This window comes from Mustela lutreola, chromosome 16 (assembly GCF_030435805.1).
Source record: "Mustela lutreola isolate mMusLut2 chromosome 16, mMusLut2.pri, whole genome shotgun sequence".
Lineage (NCBI taxonomy): Eukaryota > Metazoa > Chordata > Mammalia > Carnivora > Mustelidae > Mustela > Mustela lutreola.
This window is the reverse complement of record NC_081305.1, coordinates 25726351-25754011: the sequence shown is the minus strand read 5'-3', so window position 1 is coordinate 25754011 and position 27661 is coordinate 25726351. Positions and strand designations below refer to the sequence as shown.

General features: G+C 37.3%; 2 protein-coding genes and 1 non-coding gene across 9 annotated transcripts in view; all 3 read right to left on the bottom strand.

Moving 5' to 3' along the window:
• CNOT1 (CCR4-NOT transcription complex subunit 1) overlaps positions 1-27661 on the bottom strand; it is a 111790-nt gene that overhangs the window by 32334 nt on the left and 51795 nt on the right. For 2 of the 7 annotated variants that reach the window (XM_059152689.1, XM_059152694.1), the window contains exons 11-22: positions 26391-26561; positions 25418-25545; positions 23275-23515; positions 20949-21068; positions 19198-19320; positions 18849-19000; positions 6851-7001; positions 5453-5654; positions 3884-4030; positions 2644-2768; positions 1907-2193; positions 723-801 (exon numbers count right to left, since the gene is read on the bottom strand). In XM_059152689.1, the coding sequence (XP_059008672.1) occupies positions 723-801; positions 1907-2193; positions 2644-2768; positions 3884-4030; positions 5453-5654; positions 6851-7001; positions 18849-19000; positions 19198-19320; positions 20949-21068; positions 23275-23515; positions 25418-25545; positions 26391-26561 (1926 nt within the window). The remainder of the gene's footprint in view (positions 1-722; positions 802-1906; positions 2194-2643; positions 2769-3883; positions 4031-5452; positions 5655-6850; positions 7002-18848; positions 19001-19197; positions 19321-20948; positions 21069-23274; positions 23516-25417; positions 25546-26390; positions 26562-27661) is intronic. The other 5 variants (XM_059152692.1, XM_059152696.1, XM_059152691.1 and 2 more) reach the window with 3 other exon arrangements.
• LOC131819020 (small nucleolar RNA SNORA50) lies at positions 6415-6550 on the bottom strand. The gene has a single exon (XR_009349024.1). It is a non-coding gene; the product is annotated as a small nucleolar RNA SNORA50 (small nucleolar RNA).
• On the bottom strand, positions 13261-16165 carry LOC131818338 (large ribosomal subunit protein uL18-like). Its single transcript, XM_059152703.1, is given in 2 exon segments — positions 13261-14659; positions 14662-16165. Coding segments are annotated over 2 exon segments (519 nt in total). The 5' UTR covers positions 15014-16165; the 3' UTR covers positions 13261-14492.

Here is a 27661-nt window from a genome sequence, read left to right as displayed (position 1 = left end):
GACCCTCTCCTTCTGCTTCTCACCTGACCCCCACTCACATGAGCACTCACACTTTCTCTTTCATAAATTTAAAAAAAAAAAAATCTTTAAGAAAATGAACACTATCCCATGTTCATTTCCTCAGGGACTGCCTCCTTTTTAACAAGTACATCAAAGGAATCTAAGCAGGTGGTAATAAGACTATATATTTTTTTAAGTTATCTCTATACCCAACATGAAGCTTGAATTCGCAAATCAGGCAGATTTTTTTTTTTTATAGGACTTTACTTATCTGAGAGAGAGCATGTGAGTGGGGAGGGGAAAAGAATCCAAAGCAGACTCTACAATGAGCAGAGAGCTCAGTCCTGAGATAATGACCTGAGCTGAAACCAAGACTCTGATGGTTCAACTGACTGGGCCACCCAGGTATCCCATGCAAGAATTCTTATTAACAGCAGATGATGTCTATACTTTAATAGCAGTATCAGGCTAAAATAACTGATAAAAGCCTTTATTAAATGAAGCAAAACCACTGCTTAGAAAATATCATCCAAAAACAATTTTTTCATAACCTATTATTAAGCTGCAAAATGAGCAACAAATAAAAAAAAATGAGCAACAAATAGTATGCATGCTTATATAATGCCAATCATTAAGAAATCTTAATGCCAGTCCCAGCAAATCCACAATCAATCAAAGTAAGCTCTCCTACTAAAGAGATTTTAGGTATTAAAGACACTTACCTCCTGTAAATGATGTGGAAATTGCATAAAGTGACTGATAGAAGCCAAGTGCTGACAATACTGGGGATAGTCCTTCAATCTGCCAACAAAAACATTCATTCATTCATTCATCACCTCATGTACAAACAGAAGCAGCAAAATTAACAGATTTTCATTCAACTGCTAGTCTAGGCCACTTGCCCCATTCTACCTAAGAAACACCTACTTGAAGAGATTGCCAGATAAGAGCATGAGAGTGAGGGAGAGAAATATCTATGAACTTTTTTTTACATCAGAAAACAGTATCCTTTGTTTTTTAAAGGTCCTATATTTCAGTTAAAACTTGATTACAACAAGCCATTAAAATCACTATCTGGGAACAATTTCAAATGTTCATTAACAGCTAGATGGAAAAACAATTCACAGTTAATCCATACAGTAACACAGTTAACCAATACATACATAATCAATACAATAAAAAGAAGCTACTGAAACATAGAGTAAAACAGATTAATTTCAAAAGCATCAGCCTAACTGTAAGAAGTCAGACTCATACATACTCTCCATGGTTCTGCTTATAGAACACTAGGAAAACTAGAAAGAAATCAGATCCAGGATTGCCAGGGGTCAAAGAACTACAAAGGGGAAATAAGAGAACTGCTTAGGAGTAACAAATTTTCAAGATTCTGATTGTAATAGTGGTTCTAAATTCTGCAAAACTCAAAGTACTGTAATCTAAAATGGTGCCTTTCACTAAAGCATACTTAAATAAACAACAACAAAAACACTATGTCAATTTACACTTTTCCTACCACTTATCTGATAATTGTAAAAAACTGTTCTCACTCCCCCCCCCTACTTCATACAGATGTTAAGATACATATAATGATGGGGCACGGCAAGAATTACTTGGTAAGTGAGTTATTATTTCTTTGTGTATTAAATAAAGATGCTTCCAGGGCGCCTGGGTAGCAGTCAGTTAAGCATCGGAACCCTGGTTTCAGCTCAGGTCATGAACTCAAGGTGGTGAGATCAAGCCTCATGTGGGGCTCTGTTCAGCCCAGGGCTTGGTGTGGAGTCAGCTTAAGATTCTCTCCCACCCCCTCTCTACTCTCCTCCCGTTCTCACATGCCCTCTCTCTCAAAGAAATAAATAAATCTTTAAAAAAGGGAGATAAATGCTTCATAGGAAACCTATTCACTCACCTATTTTTAAACCTATCTAGTGCAGCAATCCCAAAATAATACATTTTAGAACCAAAAGGCTTGCGTAAGGCTTCAAGAACATATCGCAGGGCCAGACCTAGTGCCATGTAAGTGACCAGTCCTTTTTCAATTATCCCACCAAACAGGCAGGCTGTTATATGTAACTCTTTATCAGGGTACTGGGGGAAAAACCGATATTCTTCAAACAAGTTCCTCAGCATACAGTTAAAGACTTCTCGTTCCCTCTTTATGGTAGAATCTTTAAACCTCTGTAACATTTCTAATACCTAGAAAAAGCAAGACAAAAACAAAACACGCATAAAGGAAACTATGATGAAAAGCATTCCTTAAATATTCTTCAAAGAACTGTTAAAAAAGAATATATTTTTAAAAATATAATCTTTAAGGTGGGGGGGAGACTGGCTGGCTCAGTTGGAAAAGCATGCATTTCTTGATCTTGGGGTCGTGCATTCGAGCTCCACATAGGGGGTAGAGTTCCACACTGGGTGTAGAGATTACTGATAAGAATAGATATACTTTAAAAATAGATATATGATATATAGATAATCTTTAAAAAAGGATTCTTAATCAAGATATTTAACAATATACTGAGCCTGAGATGAATATTATATCTCAAAGGGTATACATACACATACCAAAACACTCTGAGCTGAATTTCTAAAAACTCTGAAAGGGGATTTAAGATTTATATAAACCATAACATCCTAGACACTTACCTCATCAACAGACATAGTTGGATGTGGTGGGTGATTATATATTCTCTGAAAATAGCTGTTCGCTTCGTCATCTATTTCTTTACTAAAGTGCTGATTTGCCTCTGGCCACACCTGAGACAGGTCCGCTGTTAGAAACAGAAAGGCAACCAGTGGGCATTTAAGCCTTTTCCCCAATGGCCCACTTTTATACAGAGAGAAAAAGAGAAAAATACCCTTTTAATCTTAAGGGGAAAAAAAATAAAAGAAAATGAAGAAATTATTAAGTGGTCAAAGATCAATATTCAAGTATTTTGCATACATATAAAAGATTTTAACAAGTGCCTTACAAACGTAGCTCTACCTCAGTATTTTACCAAACCATGAAAGTTCACTACATTCAAATCCACACTGCACTTGTCCTTAACACAACCTCACTTGGCATTAACAAGTCTTTACTACTTTATAATAAAAATGACATCTAACATATAAGAATTATCAATGCATGTGCATTAAGACACTGATGTAAACACAAAGCATGCTACAAAACATAACATTCAGACAAGTCTTTCACACTAACGTTTTCAAGTCAACTGGTATACTTTCAAATCCTATATAATGAATATCTGGTCCCAACATGGGGATTTATAGGTAAATGATACCTACATCTATACAAAGAGGACTTTTGACTTTGAGAATTAACTTACTAAGGAAGTGAAACTTTAAAAGCTGTCTTCCAAGTTACATCAGATATGTCATGCGATGATTATTACATGTAAGGCTATATATACCATAAAGCTTTAACCTTAAAATAAACTGCCTTATATAAAACTGTCAGGCTGAAACAAAAATTTGAAATTCTCATAGCTGCTCCTGAATTGTTTACAACAAAAGAACACCACCAACACATTTTTAGAATAAGTGTAAGATTTATATACATACATTTAAATGCTAAAAACAGCTTTTTACTGTATTTCTTACTTTTAGAGTAACACCCCTAAAAGATGCTACCTCTTATTAACCATCACAGTGTTCTAACAATCCACATCAATGGTGGAGAGATAACTCAATTTTTTACTTCAGTAACTCAAGTTAGTCAATTAATTCCCACTGACCTACAAGGCACATCAAATAATCACCCCTACTAACAACATATTAAGTCAATTTTTTTGTCCACATAACTGTAGGGGCAACAAACTGGAAATCTAAAAAGCTTTATGTACATCAGTCACACTTCACAATCACAGACAACACTACCACTTACAAGGTTTCATCTTACTCTGCTGGAATGTAGGCTGGTTCAGTCCAGAGGTGCCCAGTTTCCTCTGTACAAAAGGATCGTTATTCACTGCAGGGAGTCCAAGAGCCCCAGTTCCTATACCAGTCAGGCTGCCTGTGCCAAGACCACCTACTAGAAAAAAGGGAGGCAGCCAGAAGTCTTATCATTACTCATATTCTTTACTTACATCAAAGATCTAGGTTTTTATTTAGAAAGACAGTGTCTTTGTAAATTCGCTTATAACAATATTTAATTTTATACAGATCTAAACTAATAAAAGTAGATAAAAATGGCCAAGGTGGGGCATCGGGGTGGTTCAGTTGGTTAAACACCTGCCTTCAGCCTGGCACATGATCTTAGGGTCCTGTGATCCAGCCCTGTGTCAGACTCCCTCACAGGGCATCTGCTTCTCCCTCTCCCTCTGCCCCCACCCGTTTGTGCATACATACATGCTCTCGCTCTCAAATAATCTTTTTTAAAAAAAGGAAAACACAAAAATGTCTTCAGCATATAGAATTATTCATTTATTTATATTCTTAATAAGACTAACATAGAAATCTTTTTTTTTAAGATTTTATTTATTTATTTGACAGAGAGAGATCACAAGTAGGCAGAGAGGCAGGCAGAGAGAGAGAGAAGAGGAAGCAGGCTCCCTGCTGAGCAGAGAGCCCCATGCGGGACTCGATCCCAGGACCCTGAGACCATGACCTGAGCAGAAGGCAGTGGCTTAACCCACTGAGCCACCCTTAACTGTACATTCTCATAGGTGATATGCTATATAAGACAGTCAAACTAAGAGGAACTGGTTTGCTTTTAACACTGATTGAAAACTAAAGAATTTCATTGTATCTTCCAGTTAGCATGAGCCAGGACCTGCTTATTCCACTCAACTATAGCCAACAGAATTTATAAGAAGGCCTTATTAAGGAAATTAATTTTGACTTAAATAAATCAACAATCAGGGCTAGAACACACAAAAGAACTACTAATCAGGTTACAGAGTCATCACATTTTCAGTCCTTAAATTCTGGTACACTGAAACTTATACCCTGAAGATAAAAGATGCAGATAACTTAGGAGGAAACAAGTGGGTACAGGAGAGGGGAAAAAACTTAACCTTTACTTCAATATAAAGTTCAAAGCCAAAACATTTAAAATAACTAAAAAAGTTTTAGGGATTTACTATCATTTTCAAGGTAGGTGAGGTATAACGAAGCAGAACATATACGTGAATCTCCTATGTGAAATATTTTCTACCTTTATTATTTACTGAATGATTCATAAAGCTGTGAATTCTTTATCTGAACCTCCATCTTTCAGAATGTCAATAACACACTTGATAATGTCTATATTATCACTTGGTAAAACAGAATCCTTATCATCTGAATTAATTAATATTATAATAGTATAGTGTTCTCTTCCCAGCTTTGAAGAATGAAACCACCTCACAATTTAAACAGCTTTCATTACAACAGTGACTCTGAACACCTTACCCTAAAGCACAATGAGATTTACAAATAATCTGCACTCTCATCCACCACTGCTCCCCCTTACCTGGAAGCTGTGATGAAAGTCCTCCAATACCACTGAAAGCAGTTGTCTGATTTGGGGTTGAAAGGGGTGGAAATGCTTTTGCTGGTGATTGAGGGGTACTGAAGGCAGAACCCAAATTTGGAGGAAAACCCTGCATACTCTGGGTGTGAGGGGCAGCTGAACCACCTATACTAAGAGATGCCATTCCACCAAGAGGGTCAATCTAAAGAAAAACATTATAAAAATGAATTAAACATACTTTAAGAACATACAGACATATGATACAGGTAAAGAAATCTTTAGCTCTTCATATGCTTAATCAGTAAACTGCAAAACCCTGAGCAATCATAATACCTAAATCCTCAAATCAAGTCAACTGTGCTAGTCTTTTTTCTTACTATATCACAGAGTAGGTTTCAAGAGTTAGCCTCTAACAAAGCATCAGAGCCGTTAATGAGGGATACAAAACTTCAAGAGTAACACTTAAGATGAACTGCCCTGCAGCCAGCACTCAGCAGTGACACAAGGACAGTTGTTAGGTCTTCAAAATTTCCAATAAGTCCCTTTATACCAGAAAGAATCTCTCAAACTACATTATTTAACTTTCAACACGAAAAACTTAGCAATCAGAAATAAATCTTTCAGTCAAAACAAATAAATCTACTCAAAATATGAAGATCTTGAGGGCTGGAGGAGATCAGCTCTAATTTAGAACAAACAAACAAAAAACAAGGTAAGCTATTCACCAAAAGATCTTTTAAAATATCTATAACTGCATTTTCAAGCTTCTTAGTTTGTGTCATTATTTCAGACGTTCATGACATAGAAAATGGTACACAAAATGCCTTTTATAAAGTGGCCCCTGAAGAATCACTAAACATTCTTTTCTTAAACCCCAATCTGCCAATCAATGCAGATGAAAAGAGAAGTGGAATATGTTGCTCCCAGAGAGAAGGAGGGTGGTTGGTGTCAGGGAGTAACTTATATGTACCTTGTTTTTAAAAGAGCAGTTCAGTTGAGAGCTGAAGAGCCCCAGTTATAACAAGTCCTTATGCTCTAGCACTGTTGCTTGGCCCGTGAAGCTACAAACAAGACACATCAGGTTCAAAGGCAGTGCTTATTTCTCAAGTCTAAGTTACTCTTATTTTAAAAAGAAGCCCTTATCATTTACCTAAATAAATTGTTTTGTACCTTTCCTCTCAGAGTCACGTTCTATTTAATGATTAAAGTCTATCCTCAATTATAATGCCTATTTATGGATCTCCTTTAAAATGTAGTAGTGGATGCTAGACATGCAGGTATCTATAAGGTAATAAATTTAGACAAATTTTCATTTGACAAATTACAAATGAGGTGGAAGTTTATTCTATTCCAAGTCTATGAACACACACAGATGTACCAGTTGTAGCATTCATTTACCTGAACGGGAGAAATGGCATCTAAGCTGCTAGCACTAGGAGGGCGTCCTTTTGGCATAACTCCAGGTGGAGGCTGTCTGGCCTTGTTCATAACATTACTGCAATTGGCCACCATGGTAAGGATGGTTTCTGATAACTCCTGAGAAACACTCCTAACGACAGAAGAGAAACAAAAAATATCACTTAGTCAGAACACCTAAAGAAACAAACCTGATTTTCTTTTTAAGTAGGCTCCATGCCCAGTGTGGAGCCCAATGTGGGGCTTAAACTCACAACCCTGAAACCAAAACCTGAGGTGAGATCAAGAGTCGGATGCTTAACCAAGTGGGCTACCCAGGCACCCCCATACCTAATTTTCTAATAAAGAAAACCTGACAGAACATGACAGAAAAAAACATAAATTTCCACCATACCCCATTCTTTGAATCCATCATTAAACAAGGGTTTTCTGAGCAATGGCTCTCTCGTGGAGATACCTAATTTATACCCTTGAAACTAAACCTTTTGTATGGTACAACAAATTTATTTTAAAAAACACGCCAAGAAACATTACATATACTCACCCATTTTGCCAAAAATTATGCCCAAACCTGAATATAGCAAAGCCAACAGGTAAGAAACTCAATACTAGTTTCTCATAAATACAAAACATTTATTTAAGTATAGATAAAAATACCATATACATGTAGTCACTACACCTGTCAAGCACATAAAGAACTGATTCCTAAAATGTCAAGTAGGATAAATGTTTTGTTTAATGAAAAACCCACCTTCTCATCTTAAGGTATCACTGCCTCATAAAACTGTAGAAAACTCTTATATTTCTAAACTCTACACAAACTTGATTCTGTCTTTAATCTTTCCTCCTAAATTTGGAATATTACTACTGCCATCAAGAAGTAAAAGTAGTCAGTCAGAGAAGAGCATTATTTCATGTTTGGGAAACGAAATATAAAACTGGACATCAAATCACTACAGTACAATCTACAAAATTCTTGCTTGAACCAATATGAAAGACACAGTGGCTCCAACATGGATTATGAATTTAAATGAACAATGAGTTGGGGTTTTTCTCATCTATTAAAGCAGGAAAGAAAAATATTAACAGATCATGGAAAAGAAGAGGGAGATGTCAAGTACTACAAGTTTGAGTTTACTTATTTACTTTAGTACTGTTAATTTCTAAAAGATGCTGCAAACAAAGACATTTAAAACAGAAAAAAACATGAATAGCTCTCTCTAGCCTCCATATATCTAAGTTCAAATGCCTACTCCTATGTAATTAAAACTTCATGGACATACCAGTGTGATCTCTTAGATTACCAAATACTCCACTAGCAAGGCTATGAGGAAATAGACATTTTCACTGCTGGTGGTTATATAGAATGAAAAACTCCCTAGGGAGGGAAATTTTCCAGTAACTAATAAAACTATACATGCATTTCCATTTATTCCAATAGGCTCTGCTTCTAATGGTCCCAAATAAACACTAGCAAAGACGATGGCTGCAAACACTATTTACTGTAACACTACTTATGATATATAGCAAAAATAATCAGAATGTCCACCAATCAGAAACTGATTTAATAAAGCACAAACATCTACTCAATGGAGTACTATGCAGCAACTACAAGTAATAAGAAAGTTTTTTGATTCTATGGAGTAAACTGTAGGATACCTGATCAAATGAAAGCATGTTGTAATAGAATATACAATATTCTCCCTTCACTGTAGTAAAGAGGAAAATACACGAATACTTTTTTAAAATGCAAAGATAACCCCCAAATATAAATGAAAATGGTTACCAAACAAGAACAAGGTGGGAGTAAGAGCCACAAAGATCCCTCTTAGTTAAAAAAAGAAACCATAACCAACTAAATAAATAAATAAATAAATATATAATTCCAAAGACATCTATGCCATGGGTTAATGGTCTCCAACAGTAAATAATAATCACTATGTTGCAATAAATACAAAATGCCTTCAATTTTAAGACACAATAACACAAAAAGGAAATAAACTAATTTCAACTGTTAAGACATCACTAATGATATGAATCATTTCAGATATTAAAATATTAAACAGTGGGTATCTCAGATTGACAGGCTATGGTTAATTAAAATATTCCTTATTATTTGGAAAAAACTTGCTTATATTTGACACGATTTCAAACTTAAAGAGACCAGAATATTATTAGGGATTCCCATAAATGCTTTACTCACCAATTAGTTACATTTTGCCCAATTTGTTTAGCCAGTCTTTCTATACTCTCCTCCAAGTGTATGTGATGACGTTATCTTTGGTCCCTAAATACTTCGCTACATTTATCCTAAGAACAAGGACATTTTCTTATAGAACTACATAGAATAATATATGTCGAAGTTTAACACAAATAAATCACATTCAAATTACATCATTTCCACAAGATACTTCACTGCTATTATTCCCCTGCGTCATGATCCAATCCACTGCACTGCTGTCACCACTTATTTGAACTAGAGAAATTCATCAGCTGTTATTTGTCTTCCTCCAACTTGATTTTTTTAAAAAGTTATTTTATTCAATATCCCTTGATATGAGTTTGTCTGATATCTTGTATTTTAGATGCGTTTGTTGCAGGAGTACCACATAAGTTACATTACATTCTTCTCCGTGCATTTTATTTTTTGTTTATATTATTGTTTTAAGTAATCTCGATACCCAATGTAGGGCTTAAACTCAAAACAAGAGTCAGATGTCCCTTCAGTGCATTTAATTAGGAGACATGATATAGAGAGCTGGTGATCACTTTGATCTATAAATTCATGTGGCATATGCCAGGCTTCGCCACTGAAATGTTGCTTCTTTCCCCCTTTGTTATTATAAGGTAATTTGTGGGGAGACTCAAATCAGGTGATTGTCCTGCTCCTCAAACATTCTTTCATGACTTTTAGCAGCCACTGAAGTTTATAACTCCATCATAATTATTTCTGTATTTATTAACTGGAAGAACTTCCCTTCTTTGGCATTTACATGCATCATTAAATTCTTCAACAAGATAGGTTCTTATAATACAGCAACAAAAGAAATTAAAACCTGGAGTTGGGTAAACCACCTCCTTACAAATAAATACAAAACATTTTATCCAATTTCAATATGCCCTTAAATTTCCAGTATTTAATTCCAGTTTACTTACTTCCAGGTGGATTACAATGTACAAATGTGAAAGGCAACATTCTAAAACTAAATTTTAGAACATCAAGAACTTACAGAGCAGGGTTTCTCAACTGTTGCACCATCAGCACTATGGAATGGATAATTCTTTGTTGTTGGGAGGCTCTACTGTGGACTGTAAAATGTTTAACAGCAACCCTGGCCTTTACCTACCAGATGTCCTTAACACATTTCTCTCTGCTTGTAACAATCTATAACAATATCAAATAACTCTGAGGAAGGAAAATACTCCCTAGCTGAGAACACCCAGTTAGGGATATATGTGTGCAAATTTCTCAAAAAGCATAGAAAAGCAAAATAAAATTCAAGATCTATATGGGATAGCTTACGAAAACAGGACTGGAGAGGAAGACAAAGTTAGCTCCAAAAATGTTACCGGTTAAGCTGCACAGTAGACTCATAGGTGTTTATTATGCTTCAGAAATTACAAAATATACACAGTACATAAGCAAATGGTGAAATGAAAAGATCTCCAAATATTCTCTACTCTATAAAAGCAACTAGAAAAGTGGCAAAAATTATCGGAATCAACTATATTAGAACTCTTACATATATGATACATAATATATATATGATACATGAACTCTTGATATAGAACAATCCGGAAATTTTTATTCCATAAAGACTGAATCTTGGTAATAAAAGCTTTCCGGTATCTCAATTTGCTTTACTTCCATGCCGTCCCCTCCAGCTGGACAGCAACCTTTAAAACCTACCATTACAGAGAAAAACCAGCAGCCTGACAATCACAGGACAGGGCTCAGAACTGGATTGAGGCATCTCCAAAGCCTCATCCTCAGAGAACCCTATGAGACAACAATGGCAAGACTATCTCTATCTGACCTAGGAGTTGGCCAAGCACAGCCTTTTCCCTCACGAGATATTTGTTGATACATTTAAAGGGAACTGTTTTAATTTTCTGGCTGCCTAGGGTGGAAGAAAACAGTTTGAGCAAATAAGAGGTTAAACAAAAAACTTAAAAGGAAAATCTGGGGAATAAGATTCCCATGGGTGAAATGGAGAACTCTAATTTTCCCAGAGAATCAAGAAGTCCTTGGACATGTATTGAGCAACGCCAATATGTCAATCTTTGATATTACCACAAAAAGACCTAAAATGGACCAAGCTCTTACCTCAAGTTGATGTTCAGGCTCTAAGAAGGAAATAAAGGCTAACAAGGAGTTGTCAAGTGATTAGTGTTAAGATGTGCCCCAATATGCACACACACAAAAAACACAGGAAAAGGAGTAACTTGCTCATTCTGGCATTTAAGAAAATCACCCAATCACGATCTCAGGGTCCTGGGATCGAGCCCCATATTAGGCTCTCTGCTCAGAAGGGAGCTTGCTTCTCCCTCTCTCTCTGCTTGCCTCTCTGCCTATTTGTGATCTCTCTGTCAATTAAATAAATAAAATCTTTTTTTTTTTTAAAGAAAAGAAAAAAAAAATCACCCAAGTCTTAGCTGATCACCAGGCTACCCAATGTCAATGGCCTAAGGTGACAAAAAAGAATATGAACATGACAGAAATAGTTCCAAAAACTCTCTAAATGAAAGAAAAAAAGCAACAAAACAAAAAACAGAGGTGGGGGCGGGTGCCTGATTTCAAGAACTGAAACATTATTTTGACTTACCAGTTTCCAACCACAAATTACAAGACATGCAAAACAAAAACAAAAACACAGTAAAGCATGGCCTGCACATAGCAATAAAATGCTATCATCAAAAACTGTCCTGGGAGGGGCTCCTGGGCGGCTCAGTGGGTTAAAGCCTCTGCCATCAGCTCAGGTCATGATCCCAGGGTCCTGTGAAAGAGCCCCATATCGGTCTCTCTGCTCAGCAGGGAGCCTGCTTTCTCCTCTCTGTCTGTCTCTCTGCCTACTTGTGATTTCTGTCTGTCAAATAAATAAATAAAATCTTAAAAAAAAAATCAGAATTTAGTAAGAAATTCTGGTGGGGCGGGGGATGGGGGGTGGGGAGAGATTACCTGTCCTGAGAAAAAGACATGCTGGCCTTAGTAGACAAAGACTTTAAATCACTTATTTCAATATGTTTCAAGAACTGAAGTAGGGGCACCTGGGTGGCTCAGTGGGTTAAAACCTCTGCCTTCAGCTCAGGTCATGATCCCACGGTCCTGCAATTGAGCCCCACACAGGGCTCTCTGCTCAGCAGGGAGCCTGCCTCCCTCTCTCTGCCTACTTGCGATCTCTGTCAAATAAATAAAATCTTTTATTTTTTTTTAAGATTTTATTTATTTGACAGACAGAGATTGCAAGTAGGCAGAAAGAGAGGAGGAAGCAGGTCCCCCACAAAGCAGAGTTCCCCAGGACCCCGGGATCACGACCTGAGCCGAAGGCATAGGCTTTAACCCACTGAGCCACCCAGGCGCCCCTAAATAAAATCTTAAAAAAAAAAAAAAAAAAAAAAAAAAAAGAATTGAAGTAAGGCATGTTAAAAAGAACTACAAGAAAAACTTTTAAAAGGTGCCCCTCAAGGGCTGGCTGGTTGGCTGAGTTGGTGGAATATACAAAGTCCTGATCTCAGGGTTTTGAGTTTTAGCCCCATGATGGGTGTAGATTGCTTAAAAATTAAAATCCTATGAGGGGAGAGGGGAAGCCCAGGTGGCTCTGTCAGTTGGGAATCTTACTCTTGGTTTTGGCTCAGGTCCTGATCTCGGGTTGTGGGAATGAGCCCTACATGGGGCTCGACACGGAACCTGCCTGGGATTCTTTCTCCCTATCCCTCTGCCCCTCCCCCCACTTGAGCATGCTCTCTCTCACTCTCTGAATTAAAAAAAAAAAAAAAAAAAAAAAGATGTTCCTCAAGATAGAGCATCTAGAAATTATTGTTTCTTGGGGCACCTGGCTGGCTTAGTTGGTGTGCATGCAACTCTTGATCTTGGGGTCATGGGTTTCAGCCTCACACTAGGTGTAGTAACTTCCTTAAGTAAGTAAGTAAAATTTTTAAGAAAGAATTCTTTTAGAGTTGAAAAATCCAATAACTGGGGGGCCTGGGTAGCTCAGCCAGTTAAATGTCTCCCTTTGGCTCAGGTCATGATCCCAGAGTCCTGGAATCAAGACCTGAAATGGGCTGCCTGCTCAACAGCAGGATCTCCCTCTCTCTCTCTGCTGCGCATGCGCTCGCTCTCTCTCTCTCTCTCATTCTCTCTAAAAAAAAAAAAAAAAAAAAAACACCTTCAAAAAGAAAAAATGAGAGAAAAGAAGAGGAAAGAAGAAGAAAAGAGAAAAGAAAAATGTAGTAACTGCCAACTTCACTACAGGTTCCCAAGAACAGATTCATGCAGGCAAGAGAATCCAAGAATCTGAAGATAACTAAGATTATCCAGCCTGAAAAAGTGAAAGAAAAAAGTGGAAAAAAATAAACTCAGAGACAGGTGGAACACTACCAAACGTATCAAGACATATATAATGGGAGTTCCAGAAGGAGATGAGATGGAAAAGGGGCAAAAAGAGTATTTGTCGAAGTAACAGCTAAAAACTTCCTGAATTTGATGAAAACCATTAATCTAGACTCCCAAGAAGCTCAACAAACTCCAAGTAATATAAACATACAAGGTCTAAACCTAGAAACATAAACTGGTGAAAGAAAAAAAGACAACGTAAGCAGCTTAATGGCAAGGAGAGGCAATGTAGTGCATACAAGGGAGCCTCAAAAAAAAAAAAAATTAACAGCTGAGGTCCCCTCAGAAACTATGGAAGCCAGGAAGCCCTGGGATGGCATATTCAAAGAACTGAAGGAAAAGGCGTAGCAATCAAGAATCCTGTATTATAAAACTATCTTCGAAATACAAAGGAGAAATTAAAACTTCCCCCACTTAAACCAAAACTGAGGGAATTTATTCTTAAATAATCTACCCTAACAAGAAATAAAGGGAATCCTTTATGCCGAAATGAAAGGACACTGCACAGTACCCTGAGTTCACATGAAACAAGTAAGAGCACCAGCACAGTGACCTAGATAAATATAAAACACAGTGTGTGTTTTTTAATTTATATCTTTTTAATCTCTTCCTTGATCTTTCTTTTTCTGGCTTGGTAAGTTTATTATTGTCTTTACCTAAAAAATCTTCATAGAAATTATGGTTTGGTTTATTAGCTCTCAGTGGCCTGCTCCTAAGCTCTGTGAAAGTTTGAGTTCTTCTGCGCTACTGCATCTTTCTTCAGGGCCAAGAGAATTTGGGACAGTTCCACCTATTCTAACTTCTTTCTTAGGCTCCTTCTCAGAGACTGGATTCTCTCATACAGCAGGATGAGCTTTCTTACACATCTTCACCATGTTTAGAGTTACTTTGTTCTTTATATATTGACAAAACTGTCTTTTCTTTTCTTTTTTCTTAAAGTAATCTCCATACCCAGTGTGGGGCTCAAACTTACAACCCCAAGATCAAGAGTCAAATAAATGCTCCACTGACTTAGCCAAGCAGGTGCCCTGAGAATTGTTTCATGTCAGCATCTTCATTATCTTCTATTTGGTAATGCATATAATCTGCAATGTTCTGACCCATATGCTTCCCATGTACTTCTGCACTGAATTCCTTGCTTTCCAAACCAGGGAATCATTTGGTACTATGAGGGACAGCAAGCCTCCATCCGCAGGTCCCTTGAGGGCCACAAAAACTTTATTTCCAGTAGCAGTTGTGGCCAGCCCTGCATCCAAAAAGCAGGTGAAGACACCAGGTTGACCGTCAATGCTTTCCACATTGTATTCATCTCTAGTCACCTCCACCTGGCCTTCACAGATCTTGTCTAAGCCAAACCTACTAAAGGCCAGTAGCAGACCAGTACAATATGCTGTAGCGTAATTTGTCAAGCCAGCCTTCACACTGTACTTTGGAAGTTCATGAGCATAAGCTGCAAAAACAATCATATCTCCTTCTATAGTGGCATAAGCAATCTGACAAATGATCCTTCTGTTAGCTACTTGAACTATCATTCTATATTTGGATGTGTTGTACTTATTTTTATCCTAAATTACCAAGTGTTTCTGAGCATAATAATCAATTATACCCTCTCATCTTCTAACATCCATTTGCAAGACTTTCTCTTGACAGTTTTAACAAAGTCCACCCTGCAAAACAGAGAACAGCGTCAACAGCTTGCCAGAGACCTACCTCTTGCTTGATTTAATTACCGCACAAGGTAATAATTATACCTTTTTTGATGATACCACTCTGTAGAGAGGTATAATCTAACAATAGCAGCCCAACGAAGGAGAAAGAGGACAGAGCTATAGGAGTAAATTTTTGCATTCTATTGAAATTCAGTTGGTATTAATCAGAACTAGGTTGTTTTAAGTTAAGATGTTAATTTTAACAGGTTAACTACAAAGGGAAAACATAACTCAAAAGCATATATTCAAGGAAACAACAAGGGGATTAAGATGATATACTACAAGATACCCGTTTTAACAGTGGAGGCGGCAGTTATGGAGAAATAAAAGAAAAAAAAGACATAAAATATACAGGAAAATAGAAATTACATGAATAAATTACCTTATCAGTAATCACATTAAATATATATAGATCAAATACTCCAATTAAGAGATGATCACATGGATTAAAAAAATAGTAATAATCCAACTATATGTTTTCCAGAACTGACTCACACTTTAGATTAAGACATCTATAACTTGAAGATAAAAGATGAAAAAAGATACCATGCAAACATTAACAAAAAGAGAACTACACTAGCTCCACTAATGAGAGACAAAATGTAGCCATAACAGGAAATAAGAAAAGGATTTTATAATAATTAAAAGGCCAATCCTTCTTACAGGAAGACATATAATCATAAGCATACATACCTTTAAAAACAGAGCCCCCAAACACATGAAGGGAAAACTGAAGGGAGAAATGAACAACTCAAAAATAGTTGGAGGCTTCTATACTCTATTATCAATAACTGATAGTCAGCAATACTGTATTATATACTTAAGTTGCTGAGAGACAAGATCTTAATTGTACCCACCACACAAAAAAAGAATGATAATTACATGATGTGACAGGTTAGCTAACACTATTTTAACTGTATACTGCAAAATATAAATGTATCAAATCAACACATACACAAAAGGACACAATGTCAATTATACCTCATTTAAAAAAAAAAATAATGGAAAGAACCACAGTGCAGTTAAACAAGGAACACAGACTTCAACAAAACTATTAAACCAACTAATCCTAACAAACATACAGAACACCGTACCAAACAGCAGACTTTACACATCCTTCTCAAGGGCACATGGAAAATTCTCCAGGATAGACCCCTGTTAGGCCACATGATAAAACTCAATAATTTCAAGAGACTATAAAATCATGTAAAGCATATTCTCCACTCACAACTGAATAAAACTAAAAATTAGTTAAGAGAAACTAGGTATTCCCAAATATGTGAAAATTAAATATAACAAACTTTTATGGGTCAAAGAAAATTACAAAATATTTTCAGATGACTTAATACCAAACTTAAAGCATTTCATAGGTGGAAATTCAAAGCCATAAATACCCCAAATTAAACAAGAACAATCTCAAACAGAAAATCAAACTTTTCATCTTAGTAAATTTTAAGAAGTTCAAACTAAACACAAAATAAGAAGCTGAAATAAATGAAAAAAAGAAAAACAACAGATAAGAACGAAACCAAAAGTTGCTTCTTTGAAAAAGGTTAACAAAACTGACATACATTTAGCCACAATGACAAGAAAAGGGTGGTGAGGGAGGAAGGAAAGAAAGAAATAGATTCAAATTATTAAAACCAGGAACTGAAAAACAGGATTTCACCACCAATCTGAAAGAAATGAGAAAGAGTATAAGGAGACTGTATAAAGGAACAAGATGGGCAAACTCTTAGAGAAGACAAAAATGACCAAAACTAATTCAAAAGAGGAAAAAAAAAAAAATGAAAATTTCCCTAGGGGCACCTGACTAGCTCGGTCAATAGATCCATGTGACTCATGGTCTCAGAGTTGTTAAGTTCAAGGCACCACTGAGTGTACAGATCACTTAAAAATAAAAATCTTAAAAAAAAAATCTGTATACATCTGTTTACATCTGTAACAAGATACAGAAGCTCAGGACCAGACGGCTTCACTGCTTAATTCTACGGAACATTTAAAGAATTGACACCAATTTTTCTCACAACAATTTAAAAAGGAAAGGGAAAGAACATGTATCAATTCACTTCATGAGGCTATTATTACCCTGATAATCAAAACCAAACAAAACAAGAACAATATCCCTTAGGGACACAGACACAAAAACCCTCACTGAATACTAGCAAACTAAATTCAGCAACATATAAAAAGTCGTATACACAAAGACCAAGTGAATGCAAGATTTTTTAACAGCCAAATCTCAATTAATATGCATAACAAAATAAATAAACAAAAACCACACAATCACCTCACGAGATACAGACAAAAGCATCTAATAAAATACCTTCATGATAAAACATGCAACTAACTAGAATTAAAGGTAAGGACACCTCAACCTGAAGGGTATCTAAACCCACAGCCAACATTACACTTAATGGTTAAACACCTTCTAAATTCAAGTACAAGACAAGAATGTCTGCTCTGGCTATTTCTATTCAACATCAGACTGCAGGTTCACTGTAGGGGAAAAAAAAAAAAAAAGATGGGAAGGAGAAAGAACTATTCACGCCATTACCTGACTTGTACAAAAGAAACTATACAAACAACAGAGAAAGATTAGGATTTATACACTGAAAAGGACAAAACATCACTGAAAAAAATTGAAGACCTAAATAAAATTCATGAATCACAAAACTTAGTATTATAAGATGGCAATACTGGGGCGCCAGGTGGCTCAGTGGATTAAGCCGCTGCCTTTGGCTCAGGTCACGATCTCAGTGTCCTGGGATCGAGCCCAGGACTCGGGCTCTCTGCTCAGCAGGGAACCTGCTTCCCCCTCTGTCTCTGCCTGCCTCTGCCTACTTGTGATCTCTCTCTCTGTCAAATAAAATAAATAAAATCTTTAAAAAAAAAAATAAGATGGCAATACTTCCCAAAATGATATAAAATTCAATGTAATTCCAGTGATGATCTTCACAACTTCACAAGAACTCATATGGGAGGGGTGCCTGGGTGGCTCAGTGGGTTAAAGCCTTTGGCTCAGGTAATGATCTCAGGGTTCTAGGATCAAGCCCCATATCTGGCTCTCTGCTCAGCAGGGAGCCTGCTCCCCCCTCCCACCTGCCTCTGCCTACTTGTGATCTTAGTCTGTCAAATAAATAAGTAAAATCTTTAAAAAAAAAAAAGAAAGAAGAAAAATTCATATGGGAATATAAGGGACCCAGAAGAACCAAAACAATCTTGAAAAGGAACAAAGTTAAAAGGATTCACACTCCCCAATTTCAAAACTCATTGAAAAGCTATAGCATCAAGATGGCGTGGTCCTGGTCTAAAGATCAACATGTACAGATCAACAGAACTGAGAATCCAGAAATAAACCCCCACATTTCAGGCAACTTTTCAGAACACAATTCGAAAGAGAGTAACAAATGTGTTGGGACAACTGAACATCCATATGCAAAGCAATGAATCTAAATCTCACCTTACATTCATATACAAAAATATCAACTCAAGTGGATCTAATATGTATTTTTAGTACAGCACTTTGGATTTAAAAATGACTGGATTATCTAAGCTGCTGTCACTTTTAATCATTCAACTTCTCTTTCCCCAAACAATTTATTCATATAATCCAATTCCAATATTAAACAGTCCTATGTAAACATACTCTTCTTACCCTGCACAAGCTTGTAAACAGGCCAACATTGTCGCCAGAGTTTCTGGAGGAAGTTGAGCACTTTTGGGCTGATCTTTCTCTGGAGCAAGTCCACCCAAAATAGAAGGGCACCGTCTCTTTAAAAAAGTCATACATGCCTGGATAAAAGGCTCCTAGAAAAAAGAAAATCTTTGAGTTCATGTGAAACTGCTCTTAACTGCTTTGAGACTTAAGATAAATTGTTTTCAGATTAAAGACTATTAAAAGACAGTATGACTAAAATCCAAAAAATAATATCTTCATTGCCATTGTTCAACTAATTAAGCCATCAAAATTTTAAAGCACTAATAAATGGACAAATCCTGCTTACTCCATGCTCTCGAATTTTATCTGTGAGCCACTTATCAAGTTTGAGGTATTCACGACGTGAAGCAAGTGCAGCAAGGTCAATAACAAAGGCAAATGGAGTACCATTTAGCAGCATTGACAAGGCCTAAAACAAAAGAATATCAGAAACTTTAAGTCAGAATGCCTGGATGGCTCAGACAGTTAAGCATTACAACTCTTGACTCTGGCTCAGATCATGATGTCAAAGCAGCGAGATCAAGCCCCACAGCAAGCTCCCCATTCATTAGGGAGTCCACTTGAGATTTTTGTTTATCCCTCTCCCTCTGCCCCCTCCTCCCCATTCCCCAACATGCACACACCCTCTCCCTCCAATAATCTTTTTTTTTAATTAATAAATCTTAAAAAAAAAAAACCTGTTATATAAGCAATTAAAATTAAGTATCTTTCTCTCATTCTGTTCTAGTCTCTGTTCCCTGCTTTAACTTTCACAAACAAGTCTAAATAAAACATATTGCTAATATTTTCTTGGTCATCATTTTTTAAGTAGCTTAGTATAATTAATTGGTGATATTAGTTTTTACTAAAAATAAGATCACATTTCAAAGGTGGACAAACACATGACTTTACCCTGTGCTTCTTGAAAATAACTCAACCTAAGTCAGAGCAAGACACAATGCATAAAAAACAATCAATACTCCATTTTTAAAAATTTAAACTCAGACTTATTCCAACCTAAGCACAACTTCAACACCAGTACTATGCACCTACTGGTCAAAGACATCAAGTGTCAGACTACTTGTCAAAAGATACCATGAATGCTAATAAAACTTCCAAAAGGGTGAAACCCAACCAGTTTCCCCACAAATTATATCTAGCATACTACATGAATTATCACTTGCTTTAAAATAGCCTTGCAACTGGGGCACCGGGGTGGCTCAGTGGGTTAAAGCCTCTGCCTTCGGCTCCGGTCATGATCCCAAGGTCCTGGGATCGAGCCCCACATCGGGCTGTCTGCTCAGCAGGGAGCCTGCTTCCTCCTCTCTCTCTCTGCCTGCCTCTCAGCCTACTTGTGATCTCTGTCAAATAAATAAATAAAATCTTTTAAAAATAAAAAAATAAAATAGCCTTGCAACTATCACAGAAGACAAAACAAAACTCAATCAAATGTACTGAGAACGGAAAACATTTTTTTCACTTTTTTACAAAGATTTTACTTATTTAAGAGAGAGCAAGAAGTAGGGATGGGGGCAGGGAGACAGAGGGAGAAGCAGACTCCCCATTCAGCAAGTAGTCCAACCCAGGACCCAATCTCAAGACCATGACCTGAGCCAACAACTTGACTGACTGAGCCACCAAGGCACCCTCATTTCTTACCTTTCTAAAACCATTTTCCTTCCAAACCCTTTGTACTTACCAAGGCAAACTAAATATCAACTTAATCTAGCTAATACTAGTTAAATTTGAAGTATTCCTAAGGCATCTATGTTACATGAAAAATGTTTTCTGGGGTGCCTGGGTGGTGCAGTCAGCTAAGCACCCAACTTGATTTTGGCTCAGGTCATGATCTCAAGGTCATAAAACCAGCCCCGTGTCAGCCTCCACACTCAGCAAGAAGTCAACCTGAGTTTTCTCTCTCCCTCTGCCACTCCCCACTTGCCCTGCCCCACCCTTGCTCATACTCCTCCTCTCTCTCCAAAACAAACCCATCTTTATTTAAAAAGCTTTCTTTTCTCATTAATAAATAAAAGTGTTAGCCTGTCCCTCCAAGCTCACCTTCAAGTCCTGGGCCACATCAAGTATTCGAGACAATTTGGCCTGATCATACTGCTCCCCTCGCATGTACCATTCTGCCATCGCGTGCATAATAAGTTGGCGGATTGAGGGAGACTGTCCCTAAGAAAAGAAAAACGGGGGTTACATATCAGTACTGCTAAACATTTTCATAGGCACTACTGCAAACACCCAGCTAATCTAATTTGCTATGTATATGTAAAATTGAGGTATATCAGTGCAGACTTTAAGTTCAATCCTCAAGCAGTGATTGCAGAGACATTCTCTATAAGAAAATCAAGTTATTTCCAGATCTTCCAAATGAAAGCCTGTCCCTAAACCTTGGGTCATACAGTCATTCAGTAAAAATGTATCCTATAAAACATCTGCCAATACATTTTCAAACAGAACAGAATACAATGTGAACATGAGGATACATCAAATCTGTATAAATTCCTTATTGCTAAATTAGAGAATTACTGGTCTGTAAGCTTTTAAAATTGGTTTAAGGTCATCATTTCTCATGTTGCACAGTGTAGTATTCCAGGAATGGTACTCGTACATTTTACAACATCTAGCTATTTTCACAAATGAGAATGTTCGTTTTTCTGTAATTATCCAATTTTATTTCCAGAAAACAGCCTGGCTTTGAGGACTGATCTAAAGACTTGCAGCTGAATTAAAGAAATTAAGTTGGAATTTAGTGACTAGTTCTCAGAGAAGGAATGGCAAGGCAACTGCTATCACTATACCTAAATCACTTTCCAGTTACGGTCCTAGAGCGACAGAAGATCCAAATGAAACAAGGAGTGAGGAGATGCAGCTCCTTTTGGTCTGCCCTTTCTACCTTATACCTGTGGTGATAAAGACCTAAAAATACCTGGCCTGCAAAGCTTTTGGATAAATGCTTGTTAAACATTCTGTAAACTCTAAGTTTACCATGTAATTTGAGTCTAAAAATGGAGGGCTGACTGAATAGCATAGAACTAAACTTAACATTTTCAATATAAATGATTCGTAACAAATCTTTTTTTATTTTTTAAAGATTTTATTTATTTATTTGACAGAGAGATCACAAGTAGGCAGAGAGGCAGGCAGAGAGAGAGAGAGAGGAGGAAGCAGGCTCCCTGATGAGCAGAGAGCCTGATGCGGGACTCGATCCCAGGACCCTGAGATCATGACCTGAGCCAAAGGCAGCGGCTTAACCCACTGAGCCACCCAGGCGCCCTGTAACAAATTTTTTAAAGTACTTGTAATATAATGTGAACTAGTGAGAATATAAATGACTAAAGAAAAAAATAGCCAAAAAAAAAAAAAAAACAAAAAAAAGGCACGTGAGAGGAGCCCTGGTGGCTCAGTTGGTTAAGCGTCTGACTCCTGGTTTCGGCTCAGGTCATGGATCTCGGGGTCAGGAGACTGAGCCCTGTGTTGGGCTCCACAATCAATGGGGAGTCTGCTTAGAGACTATTTCCCTCTGCTCTTTCCCCTATCTCTGTCTCTCTCTCTCAAATAAATATTAAATAAATCTTTAAAAGGGGGGGCACTTGGGATGCCTTGGTGGCTCAGCTGGTTGGACGACACTGCTTTCGGCCCAGGTCATGATCCGAGAGTCCCGGGATGGAGTCCCACATCGGGCTCCCAGCTCCATGGAGAGTCTGCTTCTCCCTCTGACCTCCTCCTCGCTCATGCTCACTCTCACTGTCTCTCTCTCAAATAAATAAATAAAAATCTTTAAAAAAATAAAATGAAAAAATAAAAAGGGGGGCACTTGATATAAATAACTGCTTTTTCTACAGATTCTGAATTTGTCATTATTAAAAATATAATAGGGCATTAGGGGAAAAAATTCAATGAACAAAATATATTTACAGATTAAATCAATTCTAAAGACTTTGGGAGGGAAAGCACAGGGCTTAAAGGGCATTTCAGCAGAATCTAAAATAAAATGTAGATGCTAAATATGGATAAAAGACAAAATAATGTCAAGTAAATTGATTTATAATCTTCTGTTTACTGTTAAAAAGTGACATGAGCACCTTCTGGCTCCATAATAAATAATTAAGCTCCTTACTATTATCAAAAGCACACTGGTGCCCTTGTAGTACAGAGCTTTCGTGGTACCGAATTATTTATCTGTTTGTTTGTTTATTGCTTCTTCCCTCTCGTTCTTTGAAGTTTTAGACTTTAACATTCATATGATGCTAAAAGATAAAGTAAGCTTTGTGGAAGTGCCACTTTTCAAAAGTGTCATAACTGAAGATTGACCATTTAGTTGAACATGCTCCAAAGAATGTCAGTTATTAAGAGAAAAAAAATGTCTATTTCTTACCTGCCCATGCCATGCATAGTGCAAAATAATAGCAGAGTTAGGATGGTTTCCGAGGAAAATTGGCATCAGAGTAGAAATGAGCTCATGGCGCAAGGTGTGCCAAGAGGTGTTGATTTGTAGTAAGGCCAATACCAGCATGTCTGGACAGTGTTTAATAGGGAAGCTGAAGAGCTGTTTGACTTGCTCATATTGCCCCACCTCTGCAAGCCTCAGCAGAGATTCAATCAAATCCAAGCTCTTCCTAAGAAGAATGGAAGTAAGATACTGTCATTGAAAACCTAAGCACACAAAAATGTCTTTTCCAAATAAGTGTTACCAGCTATCACAATAAAACTGAGTTGTTGTCAACTCGAAAAGTGTTTAAATTGGTGGTGTTCATATTAAAATCATATGCTGGTATAATTTCATACGAATTTCAAAGGCAGTCCAAGTTGACAAAAAGTGGTTTAGGAGAGGGGACACCACAGACCACTTATACAATCACGGATCATTCTTACCAAGGAGATACCATCAAAGATTTTTATAATTGGTATAAAAAATAAAAACAACATCACAGAGTTTATTTAGGAATAGTCATAAACCCAAAATGTGAACACAGACCTAATTTATACACACAAAAAATTCTACACAAAAATAGAGCCTGAAAACTTACTTTGGTAATGCCAAGGTCTAACTTAAGTGCCTTCTGATGTCAAGAAAATTCAGAAGTCCACAGCATTCCCTATGCATTATTCTTGCCCCAAGAAGCTGAATGTGGTTGACTTTAATCAAATCTCAGTATCTTACTCTACCCTTAGTCCAGGAAAACTATGGGGACAGAGATCAAATTAAATGCCATGAGGAAACATATACCCCATACCATGGGATAGTTTAAAGGATAAAAAAATCCTATTACTTCATCAAATCAACGGCAAAATTATATTTCAAAAAAGAGAATGAGAAAAGGTAGATTTATAGAATGAAAGAAACCATATAAACCCTGTCTGGACTCTTTATCATACAAACTGTTAAGACATTTTTGAGACAAAACCTGATGTTAAGGAATTGTTAAATGAGCTATGACATTGCAGTTTTACAAAAGAAATACTGCTATATACTTGGAATTGATGGGGAAAAAAATATCAATCAAGCCTGCATATCCAATGTTGCTAGCACCTGAGAAAAGGACAAACTAGAACAAACTACTGTTTGGGAGTCAATCTTTCAGAACAGGGATCAGCAAACTACATCCACAAGATCAATCGTACCTACTGCCTGTTTCAGTAAATGTTTTGTTGAAAGAACTACACCCATAATTTATACTGTGCTACAATAGTCAAGCAGTTGCTACAGAGACCATCTCGCCAGAAAAGCCAGGTATTAACTAACCTGTTACAGGAAGTTTATCATCTCTCACTTTAGAAGTTCTGGCAATAACTAAAGGGCTTTAAAGTGCCCTAAAAATCCCACCCAGAGCCCCCAAAATTCAATCATTTGTTCCATGTTGTGAAAGGGTCTCAGAAAACTGGTTAGAAAAAAAAGTTAAGAAACAAAGCAGTTACCTTTGGGGAGCAATCCAGCCCATGTCCCCCCCCTCACCGTGTGTGTGTGTGTCTGTGTGTGTGTGTGTGTGTCTGTGTGTGTGTCTGTGTGTGTCTGTGTGTTTGTTTGTTTTTCAAAGTAATGCAAGTACTTTCACCATCCTTACCTCACATTCCTAGAGAGGAGTGACTTGAGTTCCAGGAGAAACGTACTGGGCCAGAGTCAGATTCTCCCTCAGAAATTAGGAATTGGAACTCAAATAAACTAGGTAATTTAGCTGAAAGGATTAGAATTGATGGGTTGGCCATCGTGACTACTTACAAAGAAAAGAAAGCAAGCATATCTGTAGACAGAAGAAAGGGGTCTAAACTAAGGGAGAAGTACAAACTTCCTTCCAATATTTGACAGTTTCAGAGAATACCCACTGGCAGACCTTACAGAGGAAAAACATAACTATCTAGTGATAAGGAAACTAAAAATACACTTTTATCCATCAACAACCCTCTATAAAATTTAAAGTTTAAGTAGGCTCACTAAAATTACTGTTCCAGTAAAATTTTTAACTACATAATTATTCCCTATTAATTCTGTATTGCAAGAAAAGCTAGAGGTGAGTCTTTACCATGTGGCAATTTCTCGATTGTCATCCTCTGGTGGTGCTTTCAGAATATCAGTGGCAACCGTATGACAGGGATAGTCAGCAAAGCAGAAGATCTCTGGATTTATAAGGGAATGCTGAATGAAGGAGAGCTGGAACAAGAGAAAAAAAAGTTCTTACTACCATAAATGAATTCAAATGCTATGAAAATGAAGTATTTTCCACAGACTAATCTTAATCTTATTAAAATGACAATTTATTTAAGGTTTTATTTATTTATTTGAGAGAGACAGCCAGTGAGAGGGAACATAAGCAGGGGGAGTGGGAGAAGGAGAAGCAGGCCTCCCCTGAAAAGGGAGACCGACACAGGGCCCGATATCAGGACCCCACCATCATGACCCGAGCCGAAGGCAGATGCCCAACAACTGAGCCACCTAGGCGCTCTGACAATTTCTGTTTTAAATCTTAATTACCTGCTCTTCAAAACCACAGACAATTCAAACACATGAAAGGTAGGAGAAAAAATGGTCTTGGACAGAAATAGTTGGAAAAATGGTTTGCTACACTTTAAGTCTGACTAGTACTCGACTATGATGATCTCCTTTTCAAAATACTAATGTCTCTACTATTCTGTACTGCACAAGACAAATTCTACGTTAAAAGATTATTTTAGGGCGCCTGGGTGGCTCAGTTGGTTGAGCAGCTGCCTTCGGCTCAGGTCATGATCCCAGCGTCCTGGGATCGAGTCCCGCATCGGGCTCCTTGCTCCGCAGGGGGCCTGCTTCTCCCTCTGACTCTGCCTTCCACTCTGTCTGCCTGTAATCGCTCTCGCTCACTCTCTCTCTGACAAATAAATAAATAAAATCTTTAAAAAAAAAAAAAAAAAAAAAAAAAAAAAAAAAAAAAAAAGATTATTTTAACCAATGTACAGAAGACACTACGTAAGAAGGAAGTCATTATTTGCCTCCCCTTCTACAAATGAACAGCAATCACTTACCTGGCCTTCTGCATGTTTCCAAGGTCTATATATGAGGTCTACTGGGAACACTTCCATACCTAGACCCCGCTGAATGCCATAAACCACATTATGAAGTCCTTTACTGTCACGAATTTGAAATCCAGGATGGTCCAGTTCATAAGTTACTTCCTTGAAATTCAAACTCGGGTTCTAAAACAAAAACATTTTGAAACCTAATGAACAAAAAGTATACATATTTCTATGCTTTACCTAAAAAGCCAAACTGAATCAGAAATTAAAATGTTCTAATTATAAACTCAAAATAATCATAACCTGGAATTTATAAAGACGTAGAAAAACAATTCTTTTTTTTTTTTTTTTTTTTTTTTAAAGATTTTATTTATTTATTTGTCAGAGAGAGAGCGAGTGAGAGCGAGCACAGGCATACAGAGTGGAAGGCAGAGTCAGAGGGAGAAGCAGGCTCCCTGCGGAGCAAGGAGCCTGATGTGGGACTCGATCCCAGGACGCTGGGATCATGACCTGAGCCGAAGGCAGCTGCTTAACCAACTGAGCCACCCAGGCGTCCCAGAAAAACAATTCTTAATATTTAAAATAAATTGGTTCTACTAGCAAGGCACTCCAACCTTTTAGTTCATGACATACTTACAGCCAATGGGAGTGGGTAACTTAGTCCAACAAACAATCCCATCCCAGTTTGGCAAAATTCCTCAATTAATGCCTCTCTGTTTTTACACCCCAGATTCCACTACCTTGGAACAAAGTTGCAAAGATAAGTCAATTATCCCAAATACCATTTTTTTTTTAAAAAGATCTGACTTACTGAGAGAGATAGAGAAGACATGCACTCAAGTGTGGGGTAAGGGCAGAGGGAAAGGGAGACAGAGAATCTCAAGCAGACTCCACACTGAGCATAGAGCCTGATATAGGGCTCAATCTTACAAGCCCGAGATCACGACCTAAGTCAAAATCAAATCCATCCTTAACAGACTGAACCACCCAGGCACCTCCCAAATACCATTCTTAATTAACTGAAGATCTCCCCTACAAAGTATACCAAGTATGCATCAGGAAAAGTGGTCTAAATTCTTTATGTCAAAATGACTGAAAATGCCATTAAAAAAAAAAATGTTCTATGAAAAGGTATTCCAAAAAGCAGTATAAGACTCCTTAAGAAAACATAAAGCAGGGCGCCGGGGTGAAATCAATTGGTTGAACGACTGCCTTCAGCTCAGGTCAGTATCCTGGAGTCCCAGGATGGAGGCCTGCATTGGGTTCCCTGCTCAGCAAGG